We start from the raw sequence: 12767 nt of genomic DNA on the forward strand, positions 1-12767 counted from the left end.
GGTTCCAGAAGGGCCCAACATTGTAGCTGTTGAACGGTGGTGTACAGGCCCTACCTCAAGGCTTTGAGGTGGACACAAAACACTCCAGCTGGTGCCCAGAGCCCCTCTGAAGCCTGTCACGGGAACCCAATCTAGCGCACCCGGTCTCTGGTGCTTGTTTCCACAATAGAACACTGTTTTGGAAATCTTGGCTAGTCTGAGTGGTTCCAGCAGAGAAGACAAATGCCAGAGAATTCACTATGTAAATAAAAATAAATAATGAACCAGCTGGGCCTGCATCCCAAGTCTGAGTATTTTTCTTTGAAAGGGGCCTTTAATACACAAACAACCTATTCATATTCTAATATCACAGACAGCAGAGGGCAGGAGGCAAGTCTTGGCAGGCTTCCAAGTCCAAGGTGGCTTATTAAGGAGAGACCCGGGATCTACTAGGGTGCACGTAGCGTAAGGAAAGTCTGTAGCACTTTCCCTGGGTAGAAGGCACTGTCCTTCTCTGTCCAGGGCAGGGAGAGCACCACGAGGGCACCATGAGGGCCCCTCAGGCAGCCAGCAACCCCACTCACCAATGGTCAATATCAAGGGCCGACAGAAGGAAGTTACTGGACCTGGAACCTGACCCAGAGCAAGCAGCATGATGCTCATGGGGCCAAGCACTTGCTGCCCCTGAATGGAACCCATTGTCCTGGCCATGCTCTTCCCAATCCCAGCCATACAGGAAGACCTGACTGCTGGCTCTGAAATACCTTCTGGGCCATCCGGAGCTCTTGCTTCACAGACTGGATCTGGTTGCGGAGTTCACTCATCTTCAGGTTTGTGGCTGCCAGCCTGTCCTGCAAGACCTTCACCTCTGGGGTCTCTGGCTAGTTGGGAAGGACAGAGGAGAGAGTAGTCACTTGTTGCCTAACAGTAGCAATAATCATAGCCTCCATTCAGCCAGGTGTGTGCCAGGCACCGTGCTGGGTGCTCAACATGGAGCAACTCATGTAATCCCCGCGCACCCCTGTGAGGCAGCTTCTATTGTCAGGTGCACAGGCAGAGGATGCTGAAGTGGCTGGGGGTACCCGGTTGGGGAAGGTGGAGCGTGGATGTGAATCCTGGCAACCCAACTCAGGGCACCAAGCCCTTTGCTCAGAGTACTGCATGTCCACGGACACAGGCGGTGACCACAGAAGGGGGAGCCCCTGGAGGAAGCCCGCAGGCCGCACACCTCCCAGACACCCCCTAGGTGTGGGCACTCTCTGCTGTGCTCCGAAGACTGGCATTGCAGCTAAACCGTCTCCACTCAGAATAAAGAGGGGACTAGTTCATGCACAGAAGGCAACCTCAACTTGGCAGGGGGACGGTGACCATCCTAACTCGGGGCCTCCTTCCCCCGGAACCATCAGCTTGGGCCTGGGCCTCCCTTTCCTGGCAATGAACTCACTAAACAAATAAGGACCCAGTTTGACCCCCAAAGACTCCATTTCTGTGGCTTGCAGAACTGCAGCAACCATGAAAACTGCCTGCTGGAACTCTCAGCAATGTATTTAATTTATTTTTTTTAGTAATGTTTGATTTAAACCATTTGGATGTAAATTTTTCTCAAATGTGTTGCCCAGGGGCACCTGGGTGGCTCAGTCAGTTGAGTGCCCACTTCGGCCCAGGTCATGATCTCGCGGTTTGTGGGTTCGGGCCCTGCCTCAGGCTCTGTGCTGACAGCTCAGAGCCTAGAGCCTGCTTCAGATTCTGTCTCCCTCTCTCTCTCTGCCCCTCCCCGGCTTGCACTATTTCTCTCTCTCTCTCTCTCTCTCTCAAAAACAAATAAACATTGGGGCGCCTGGGTGGCGCAGTCGGTTGAGCGTCCGACTTCAGCCAGGTCACGATCTCGCGGTCCGTGAGTTCGAGCCCCGCATCAGGCTCTGGGCTGATGGCTCGGAGCCTGGAGCCTGTTTCCGATTCTGTGTCTCCCTCTCTCTCTGCCCCTCCCCCGTTCATGCTCTGTCTCTCTCTGTCCCAAAAATAAATAAAAAACGTTGAAAAAAAAATTAAAAAAAAACAAAACAAAAACAAATAAACATTAAAAAAATTTATTAAAAAAATGTGCTGCCCATTTCTCTGTCTTCAGTATAAGTTTCTGAGACTCAAAAAAGTTTGGCATTAAAGGGATTCCATGGTCAGCCCATCCAAACCCCTTCCATAAGTAGTGAAAATGAGGCCCAGAGAGGGGGAGTAACTTGCTCAAGGGCACAAAGCCGACTGGGTTTGACACAAGTCAGCTTAGAAGCAGCCTGGTCCCTCCCCTGCACTAGCTGATTCTCCCACTTGAAGCTGTTTCTAGCGCCCACGCATCACCAGTGGGCTGGAAGTCCCATCGGGCAGTGATGCCAAGACCATCTGCTCTTGCCCCAAAGACCAGGTGAGCTGGACTTCTGGGAAGCAGGGCGGGGGCTGCAGTGGACTTCTGATCTTTCCTCAGCAGCCACACACAAAATCTCCTGTGAACACTAGCATGGAAGGCAGAGCCACACAGGTTGGGTCTGGGAAGTTCCCTGGACCCCAGAGCTTCTGGACAGCCCAGGTGAAAACCACTGGTGAAGGAAACAGGAATTGGACACACAGCCCGAGAAGTCTGGCCTCATCTGGTTTCCTCGTTTGCGGAATGGGTGTAAAAATACTTCTTTGTCCTGCTTCTTCGCAGCTCCACCATGAGGCTAAACAGAGTAACAAATGTGAACAGAGAATAAACCAGGAACTTACACAGAACGCAAACGTATCTTTAAAAAAACTGTGTGTGTGTGTGTGTGTGTGTGTGTGTGTGTGTGTGTGTGTGTCCTTCCCCCTGTCTGGCTACTTGCCATCCCTTCTCACTGCTATTGGGTGCTTGTTTTCTCCCTGCTCGTGTGCTGTTTTACATCTGCCCCAGGCTGGCAAGTGACCCCTGCCTGTCAGGTCTTGGGTGCCATGACCCCCACTGGCTCTGGTGGTGGTGCAGGAGCTCTATTTATGAGTGTCCCACGCGATGGCTGTGACCCTGCTCAGAGCATGGAAAGAGTACACATCCTGGACCCAGATCTAGAGCCCAGGCAATGACAGACACCCCTCCCCAAGCCTGATTTCCTCATCTGTAAAATAGGGCTAAACAACACCAGCCTCCAGGGTGCCATGAGTGTCGATAGGATAATGCACGTAAAGGATGCTTTCTGGGGCAGATTCTGACAGAGAGCAGTGTGAGGGCTGGGGGCCTAGCCTGGCTTGAGGGGGCAGCTGGCAAAGGGGGCTGAGAGCTAGATAGTGTCCTAGTGAGGGCTGGGCCCGCATGCATAACAGCCTTCACCCCTCTGCTCTGCAAAGCCCCCCAGCCCTCTCCTCCTGGACAGCTGCACCCCTGCCCCCTGCCATTTCAGAGCTACTTCAGCCCAGAGTGAAATTCCACAGGCTTTGTGGGGGACTCGAGTATGGGTATAAGCCTCCCATTCCCTGGGCTATTTTCTTTGAGGGAATAACTGAAATGTAGTCTGAGGGGCACAGACAATGCCAATGTTGCTCACGGCACAGCCCCTTGAAGCCCCATGCTGACTGTGCCAAGTGGAGACAAGGCATTCAGCTCCACTCTGGAATGTGCTTTGGCACACGGGGGCCAGAATGAGGAGTGAGCATGCAGGCCTCTGGAGTGTGGTTCAGGCTGGGGCTGCCCCAAACAGTCCAGTGAGGGGGGTGTTGCTTTTGTCGTCTCTCTGATCAGAGGTACCCTGGAAAGCACAGGCTACTGCTGAGCTGAGGCTTGCGGCCCACCACCCACTCTTGTATCAGAAGCCCGCAAGGCTCCCCTCGGCCACGGAGCAAAGCTGAAATTCCTGCTCCAGCTGCCAGTCAAGGCCTCCCTCCGTGGGTGACCCCACGCTAGCCTTGTTTGGCTGACATTCCCCTTTCTCCTCTCGGGCTGTGGGCTGCAGCCAGATGTTGTCCAGCCGATACCCAGCTAGCAAACAGAACAGGTTCTCAGACTCTCAGCCTCGGATTGCACAGCTCCTGCTGGAAGGCCCTCCTCTATCCTCCTTCTCCAGCAAGGCCCACCTCAGGAACTTTCCTCCAGCCCACCTCCTAGCTGCCTCGCATGGTGTGTTCTCTTTGTGAACTCTGAGCCCCTGGGACTCTTTCTGAAGGCCCTGTCCCCCTCCTTCCTCCAATATGGCTGCTCATCTCCCCTCTTGGGCTCCCCTGTGGACAGAGGCCGTATCTTTGATTCCCTGTGTCACAGGGCTCAACAAGTGACCGATCAAGCAGTCCTTCATCAGTGGCAGACTAGTCAGGGACATGGAAGTGCTCAGTGTTCTGGATAAAGCAGGAGCAGCTGAACAGTGTCCCTTGGGGTCAGGAAAGGCCCTATAAGCACAGCCCCTGCCAAGGGCAGAGCCCTCCCACCAATGAGACAGGTTTATACAAGACTAGCCTTCACTCTACTAGGTTCTACTCCTGGAACCTAGGGCCCTATCACTATACACTGAGGGCTTAATTCTCCTCAAGAAAGGCATGAGGTGGCTTTACTCTGCATTGTAGGCAAAAGGGAGGTGAGACTAGAAAAGGAACACTGAACAGGGAGTCCTAAGGCTTGGCTCCCTGTATCTCCAACTGGTCTGGCTTCCCAAGAAAAACCCCTGGAGAGGCCTCCTGGGTTGTTCTTGAGACTCTGATGCCATTTATTATCTGCCTTGGGCTCCATGCTCCCCCCCTGGTAACCCACAGGTTCAGACTGCCTTCCTTTCATGGGCCTGCAATTTCCGTTTCTTGGGTTTCATGCCCTACACACTGGTTGAGCAAAATGGAATCTGAGGGACAAGCTGCCATTCCCAATAGTCACTTTTACTTTGTACAAAGGGAAGACTTCTCACAATATGAAATGTCCCCCCCACCAACACACAGGGCTGGGCACTAGTGAGCTCCCTGTCCCTGGGGTAAGATAGAGGCTGGATGTCTCCCCAGTGAGAATGCTGTAGAGGACACAGCTGGGCTAAGAGTGGGAGGCCAGTTGGACAAGGCCTTCGTTGCTGGTCCCCAAATTCTAGGGTTCCAGGGTCCTCAGACCCCTCCTGTTCTTTCTCTCTAGGGACTGAATCAGAATTAGACCTGGCCTCCACTGGGGCATTCTTGGCCTCAAGCCACGGACTTCATTCCCTGATGGCTGCTCTGAGGATGCCACAATGGTGGGCATTGGCTCAGCAATGGAGGGGGCCCTGGACACAGGCGCCTATACTCACATAGAGGACAGGAGACCCAGGCCCACGGCTGCCTCCCAGAGTCCCCAGCACAGAAGAGAATTCATACCAAGGCTCTGTCTCCCATCTGAGCCCTCGGCGCCTTGGCTCCCACGTCGGTGGCCGCCTTGGCTGGTAGCCTGGCCTGGGCCACCTGCAGCTGAAAAGTAAATCTCGCACTTAATATTGGATTCTGCTTGGCAACTGCCGTGCCTGAGTGCAGTGCCCCGGTGCCGCCACGGGTGTGTGGTTCACCTTTCAGCTCACTTTAGGACCATTAATGGAAGAACTCTCCTCTACAAACTGCTGCGATGAGAGAGGGTTTAATCGATTGTCGGCCTCACTGCCCAACCACACACTAGAGTAGCACCAGGATTCACTAACAGCTTAACACATAATAATACTGCAGCCGTGGTCTGTATCCCAGAGTTCTGTCCACAGTCTGGGAGGCGTACCATAAAGGGACTATGGACTTAATGTGACTGATGAGGAGACAGGGTCAGAGATGCAAAGAAACCTGCCACATGGGCTCATGGCCTGTAGCCAAGCCCAGCACTGCATACAGTCAACTAACCCTTTAATGCTTTCCCAGTTGTTCACACGAACACCAGACCGTGTCTGGCAAGGCTGGGGTGTGGTCTCTGACCTCATCTTGCTTCACTCTTGGCCACATGGGTTTCCTCCCAGACTTTCTTCCCCACTGAGAGTCTTGGTATCTGCTGGGCCCTCTGCATGGGGGCCCATCCCCCCTTTCCCAGTGTGGCCCCTTCCTACCCTCCATGGACTCACCGTGTGTACCTACTCCTCTACGAGGCCCTCGGTGCTGGGTCTGTCTCTGAGGAGGCAAGGCCCATGCCTATTTTGCTCCCCCCACAGGGCCTGGCACAGAACCTGAGCTGGATCTCAAACAAATTGTTATAGAATAAAGAAGCTCTCGTTCAATGCCTACCACAACAACTGAGGAGAATTTCGGGGGGCAACAGAACTGGATTTGCGATGCAGCACCACCACGTGCTGTATGACTTGAGAAAGCCCCCTAACCTCTTTAAGCTCCAGCTTCTTCAGCCACATAAGGAAGCTGCGTAGGTTTTCTCTAGCATATGGATTCCATTCCAGCTCCTAAGGGACCATGAGGTGCTTGGGCTGTGTCCTTGCAAGACTGGAGGGGTCTGTGACTAGCTGTGGGAGGGCAGGCGGCAGCAGAAAGAGGAAGATGGGCAAGAGTGAGACCAGCTGGTAGAGTGCCCTGGCACAAGGTTCCCTGTTAATTCATTTAACAGACATTTATCTAGTACTTGCTACCCGCCAGGCACTGGTCAAAGCATTTTACACTTAATCTTCAGAAAACCTTAGGGTGAGTACTCTTATTACTGTCATGTGACACAGTGAGTTTATAGCCTGCTCAGTGTCACAAAGTAAGGCAGCTTTGGAGCTAAGATTCACCTCTAGGTGGTCAGGCTTCGGGTCGGCATCCTAACCGCCATGCCGGCTGCCTCCCCGTGCCCTGTACCCCCCTTGCTTCCTGACACACTTTCCCCTCTCAGGACGTGACAAAGACTGAGGAACTCTTAGCGAACACTGACCCACAAGCCCTTCAGAGGGACCCAAAGCATCTAAGTGTGGCTCCGTCTCTGGAGGAGTGGCCCAGGGTCCTGGGAGTCCCCTCCAGAGGCGGCAGTGACCAAGGCCCCTCACTTCCCGCTCCAGCTCCCGGATGCGATTGTTCAGCTGCTTCGCTCTGGTTTTCGCACCCTCTGACTCTGCCATCAGTGCCCGGTTCTTTTTGGACAGCTCGACGATTTTGGTGGCGATCACATCCCCGGCCAGACCGGCTGTCCCTAAAGTGAAGGAAAACTGGGAGGTCAATTAAAAGCACAGGCCCACACATCAAACTCATGCCACACTACCAACAGCCCTGGGGTTTGAAAAGCTGAAACCCTCATGAAAGGGCAGAGGCTCGGGGGAGTGACTGCACACGTAGGCACCCTGAAACCCCACTCCGATGAGTAGAAAGGCAGCCATTCAGGAAATTACAAAATCCGGAAGCAGAGTTTTAATTCTATGGGATATCAGTTTATTGCCCCAATTCTCCATGCCCTCCTCAGTGACACGGTTACACACCCACACCCTGTGCTCTGTGCCTTCCGGCAAATCGTGTGTGCCCCCCTCGACCCCTATGCCTGCCTGACTCTGGGCTCAGCCAATGACTTGTTTGGCCATGGGTTGTTAGCAGATAAGGCACAGGTAGAGGCTTGAAAAGCACTTGTGCAGTTAAAGCCCCCCCTTTTTCACTCGTGCCATCTCCACAAGAACACAGCCAGGCCAGCTGGCTGGGCCCAGGACGAGGAAGAGAGACACGTGGAATAAAGCTAACCCACCCTGGTCAAGCCCGACCTAGATCTGCTGAGCCCCAATTAACCCCAGATGTTTGAGCTCAATACATGCTTACTGCCGAATGCCGCCAAGATTATGTGGTTGTTTCTGACACGAAGCTTTGTGGTGACACCTAACCAACACAGAGGCATGCACCCATTTAATAAATATTTATTGAGTTTCACCAAGGGTTGGGCACTCTCAGTACTAGGGATTCAACAGTGAATAGAACAGACTTATGGAGTTTACATTCCAGCAGGGGAGACAGATAATAAAAAACAAATAAATGTGCATTCCAGTGCCTGGGAGGACTGCCTGCTATGAAGCTGGGCAAGGGGATGAGAGGGATGGGGGTGACGCTATTTTAGACGGAGTGGTCAGGAAGGAAGGCCTGTCTGTGGAGATACGTGTGAACAGAGACCTGGATGAATGAAAAGTGAGGGATCAAGCCATCAAGAAGAGTGTTCCCAACTAGGAAGGGTATTCTAAGAAAAGGGCACAGCAAGTGCAAAGGTCCAGGGGCAGGAATATGTTTGGAGAATCTGAAGCCCATCGAGCAGGACGGAGTAGCTAGAACACAGTGGGCAAGGGCAGGAAGCTGCTGGCAGGGTGTGAATGTGGGAATCTGAACTGTATGGGGCCGTGCAGATGGCAGGCAATGGGAGCTAGCCCAGCTCAGCTCCTGACTGACGGGGTAGCCTCACAGTCCCCTGTCCACGTGCGCAACGCAGGTCTGGTCAGATGGTCTGCAAGTTCTCTGAATGCTTCCGACATTCCAGCAGTGGGTAACCAGCAGGGACACCTTCTTAGGCCTGTTTTTTTAACACGACTGTCATGTGCCTTAGAACGGACTGAGAGTGACAACTGGTGGAAGGTATACAAGGGTGCTTGATGGTTTTCAAACTGACTCAGCCCAGGCCTGCAGCTGACCCTGGCCTCCTCCTACCTGCTGCAGAGGCTAGGGACACTTCAGGAGAAAGGGCTCAGAACAGGGATGGAAACCAGACATGGAAGGACACATGGTCCAGCAGTGAGTTTTCTGTGTTATGCTTTCCTTCCAGGACTCAAAAGCAGCATAAATCCAGGAAGTAGATGTCATGAAGAGGTCCAAGAGAAGCCCTTTCTGGTCTAAGGGGCAGGAAGGGGCACTCAGAGAAAACAAGAAAAATCCTATGTTTTTTTTTTTTTTTCTCTCTATTCTTTCCCAAGCCCCACTCTTGAAGCTGCAATCCCATGATAAGGGAGCAGCAGTGAATGAGCAAGGACAGAAATACTAAATGTCTGGGTAAATATAATAGATTATTTTTGTCTCCTTAGGCTCTGTAAGATATGTGTAATGATTGAGAGCAAATATTATAACATTATCTGTTGGGATTTTCAATATATAGAGATATAATACATATAAAAGTTGCACTATTATGGGGGAGGGTAAAGGGACCCATATGGTGGTAGTTTCTTTGTTCCACTTGAACTAGTAAAATATTAATTCTAAGTAGACTGTGACAAGTAATGTATTTTGTGATTGCCCGAGCAATCACTAAAAAATTATGCAAAGAAGTATAGTTAAAAAAAAAAACAACAGAATTAGGGAGCCTAGGTGGCTCAGTCAGTTACGCATTCGACTTCAGCTCAGGTCATGGTCTCACAGTTTGTGAGCTCGAGCCCCGCGTCGGGCTCTGTGCTGACAGCTCAGAGCCTGGAGCCTGCTTCGGATTCTGTGTCTCCCTCTCTCTCTGCCCCTCCCCTGCTCATGTTCTGTCTGTCTCTCTCTCTCTCTCTCTCTCTCTCTCTCTCTCTCAAATAAACTTAAAAAAAAACAAAACAAAACAGAATTAAAGCAATCACTAAAAATCCAGCCAAAGGAAAACCAGTCTGTCCGCTGTCAGCAGACTGTCCCTTGAGGCCTGGTCTAAACACACATGCTGGGCCAGTCAGACCTTTCTCTTCAAAATTTGACACTGGAAATCAGAAATGGTGACTGCACAACATGGACTGGATTTAAGAAGTCCTGAGGAAGAGATGGGGCTGGCAGTCAGACGAGGCCTTGGGCAAGCTGGCAGAGACAGCAAAGAGATGGCACGGGGCAGGCTGGGCGAGAGGGAATCACCCCTGTGTCCACAGGCTCCTGGGGAGGGGAAGCGTCTCCTGCTTTCCCCCTGGAACTCATCAGCTTCTCTATGGCCCTGCCAAAGGGCAAGCTGCCCCTTCACATCTAAACCTCAGCCAGGCTGGGTGTGTTTTTCTATTCCTCACAATACAAGTCCTTCCCTTCAGTGTTGTTTTTTGTTTTAGACAGAAAAGGCCAAAGAATGGAGTGAGGCACAATAGTGACCAAGGGCCTTTAGGACACCAAATTCCCATTGGCTGCTAATTCACTACTGGTCCTCTGCATGTACCTACCCTTAAATACACTGGTTCTCAAAAGGCAGGGAGGGACACTCTGGCAGATGCCGGGTGAGGCCCATTGTTATCTGTGGTTGGTTACACTGACTTTCTGGTTTAGTCAGCTACCTGGGAGTTGCTCAACGGGTGTACATGGAACAGAGGACAATCAGGGCCAAGGTCCCCACCAGATCTGCAGGGCCAAGGTCTAGCTCATAACCACAGAGCCAATGTCCAGTCACACCCTCAGAACTAAGGTCATGCCCAGACCCATATGGCCAATGTCCCTACCAACACAGCCAAGGTCCAGCCCAGACCAAAAGGGCCAAGGCCCACTCTAGACCCTACTAGGTCCCAGGAAATTCCCTCAGAACAGCTAACTTCCCTGTCTCGTCCACTTTTCTGGAGCAGCAAGTGAATGCCTGCTTCCACTGGGGTTTTTTCACATCCACAACACAATGGCTGAGCCAGAGCACCAAGATAAAACGGACCGTGCTGGCCCGACAAACGTGCAGCAAGAATCCACGGAGAACCCCTGTCATGAGTCCTAGCCAGGTCACCAACACTGCCCAGAATGCCTGCCGACTGTCCCTGCTGCTCCTGTGCTCCCATTTCCTGGCTCACTGGCCTCCTTGGCCTGCTCTCTTCCTCTACCTCTCCTTCATTTCCAGGACTCATCTGCATGAACTTGACCATGGCTGACCCTTGGCACTCTCTCTTGAGCACGTGTCCTCTGGAACCTGCTCTTTGCCCTGCCCAGGGGGCTCCATGGCAGCTCGGCCAGCTACCTGGAGATCAGGGCAGGCACTGCCACAGCAATGGTTGAGCTACCTGTGAAGGCAAATCTGTCCTCTTCTATTTTCTTTTTGAGATGTTTGATTTCAAAGTCCCTTTCCTTCAGCAGCTTATACAATCGCCCATTTTCATCCACTGTCTCCCTGAGCTGCTCTCGAAGGTGTGTGATCTCCTCTTCAAGCATCCTACAAGGGCAAAGGCAGAATTATAGGGACCGATGGGCAGGAGTCAGGCCTCCACTGCCCAGGCTTGTTGTACCTGGTTGGGCACTAGGTGGTGAAAAGAACTCGTCTGTACAAAATGGAAAATGTCAATGAGCAGATTTTAACACACTGTTCTCAAAACCGAGTGACTATGCACACATACTCACACACACATGCACACACATGAAAAGAGAAAAAAGGTTTGAATTACATTGTTTACTATGGATTTAAGAAAGGGCTATATAACTGACTGCCTCTCTCCAAGAATTCATACTCATTCAAGCATCCATGGAACATGGATAAAAATGTATCATCTTATAGGCCACAAAGGCAATCTTAGCAAATTCCACATAATGGACATCTTACAGACCTTTTTGTTTAATGGCAATTGACTAAAATTAGAAATCAATACTAAAAAGACAGCAAAAAAAATAAAATAAAAAACAAACCCCCAAACCCATCATACGTTTGGGACTAAAAAAAACAACAACAAACCACATGCCTGGGGAACCTGGGTGACTCAAGTCAGTTGAGTGTCTCACTTTGGCTCAGGTCATGATCTCATGGTTTGTGAGTCTGAACCTCACATCGGGCTTACCGGTATCAGCACAGAGCCCACTCCAGATCCTCTGTCCCCCTCTCTCTCTGCTCCTCCCCCACTCACATTCTCTCTCTCTCTCTCTCAAAAAAAAATATTTTTTTTAAGAAAGACACATTTCTAAATTATTTATAGGTTGAGAAGATATCATAGCATGTACCATGAAACATTTAGAACAGACTGACTGCAGTAGCAATATATATAAAAATGTGTGAAATGCAGGGGAAGGGGAGAGAGAGAGGGAGACAGAGGATCCAAAGCGAGCTTAGCACTGAGAGCAGCAAGCCTGAGGCAGGGCTTGGGCCCATGAACCGCGAGATCATGACCTGAGCCAAAGTCAGATGCTTAACCGACTGAGCCACCCAGGTGCCCCAAGACACTGATAGTCTTAACTGCATGTGTATATACACATACACATACATATTAGAAGACCACATAGGAATTGTCTAAGCCTTAAGTTGAGCCTAGGTCTCTAGGTTTCAGGTAAACCTGACAGAAATCAGAGCAGGTGGTTGGTTTTGTTCATCATGAGTTGTCTTGCAAGGTTCTCTCCAGCACTTTAAAACACGAGAACCACATGATTGATGGGTCTGTGATCATTTCTACCGTGAGGCACAGAACAGGCTCCGTAGGGACAGTTGTGTGGGAAGTGAGTAAGTTATAGACGTTATAGGGAACGGTTATTATTAGTTAAGAGCTGATATCATCATTACTGTTGTTATTCTACCAGTGGCTCGGGCCTCCACCAATTGCAGTTTCTCCAATTTGGGAAAAGATCACGTGGAAACATAGGTCTGGGGTTAACTTAGAGCTAATATCTCGGAGCCACAGGAACTTTTCCAATTATTGCACAACCTGTATGTTTTTCCTTATTAGCATTTTTTAGTGGAACATTTTGAAAGTTGAGAAACCATAAAAAGTACCCATCTGATGGGGCGCCTGGGTGGCTCAGTCGGTTGGGCGTCCGACTTCGGCTCAGGTCACGATCTCACCGTCTGTGAGTTCGAGCCCCGCGTCGGGCTCTGTGCTGACAGCTCAGAGCCTGGAGCCTGTTTCAGATTCTATGTCTCCCTCTTCCTATGACCCTCCCCTGTTCATGCTCTCTCTCTCTGTCTGTCTCAAAGATAAATAAATGTTAAAAAAAAAAAAAAATTAAAAAAAAAAAAAAAAAAAAAAAAAAGTACC

At 51.0% G+C, this 12767-nt stretch overlaps 1 protein-coding gene across 4 annotated transcripts in view; it reads right to left on the reverse strand.

Moving 5' to 3' along the window:
• CCDC13 (coiled-coil domain containing 13) overlaps positions 1-12767 on the reverse strand; it is a 56309-nt gene that overhangs the window by 28348 nt on the left and 15194 nt on the right. For all 4 annotated transcript variants that reach the window (XM_058729582.1, XM_058729583.1, XM_058729580.1 and 1 more), the window contains exons 3-6: positions 10818-10966; positions 6927-7069; positions 5302-5391; positions 744-860 (exon numbers count right to left, since the gene is read on the reverse strand). In XM_058729582.1, coding sequence (XP_058585565.1) covers positions 744-860; positions 5302-5391; positions 6927-7069; positions 10818-10966 — 499 coding nt within the window. The remainder of the gene's footprint in view (positions 1-743; positions 861-5301; positions 5392-6926; positions 7070-10817; positions 10967-12767) is intronic.

This window comes from Neofelis nebulosa, chromosome 5, assembly GCF_028018385.1.
Source record: "Neofelis nebulosa isolate mNeoNeb1 chromosome 5, mNeoNeb1.pri, whole genome shotgun sequence".
NCBI classification, from domain to species: domain Eukaryota; kingdom Metazoa; phylum Chordata; class Mammalia; order Carnivora; family Felidae; genus Neofelis; species Neofelis nebulosa.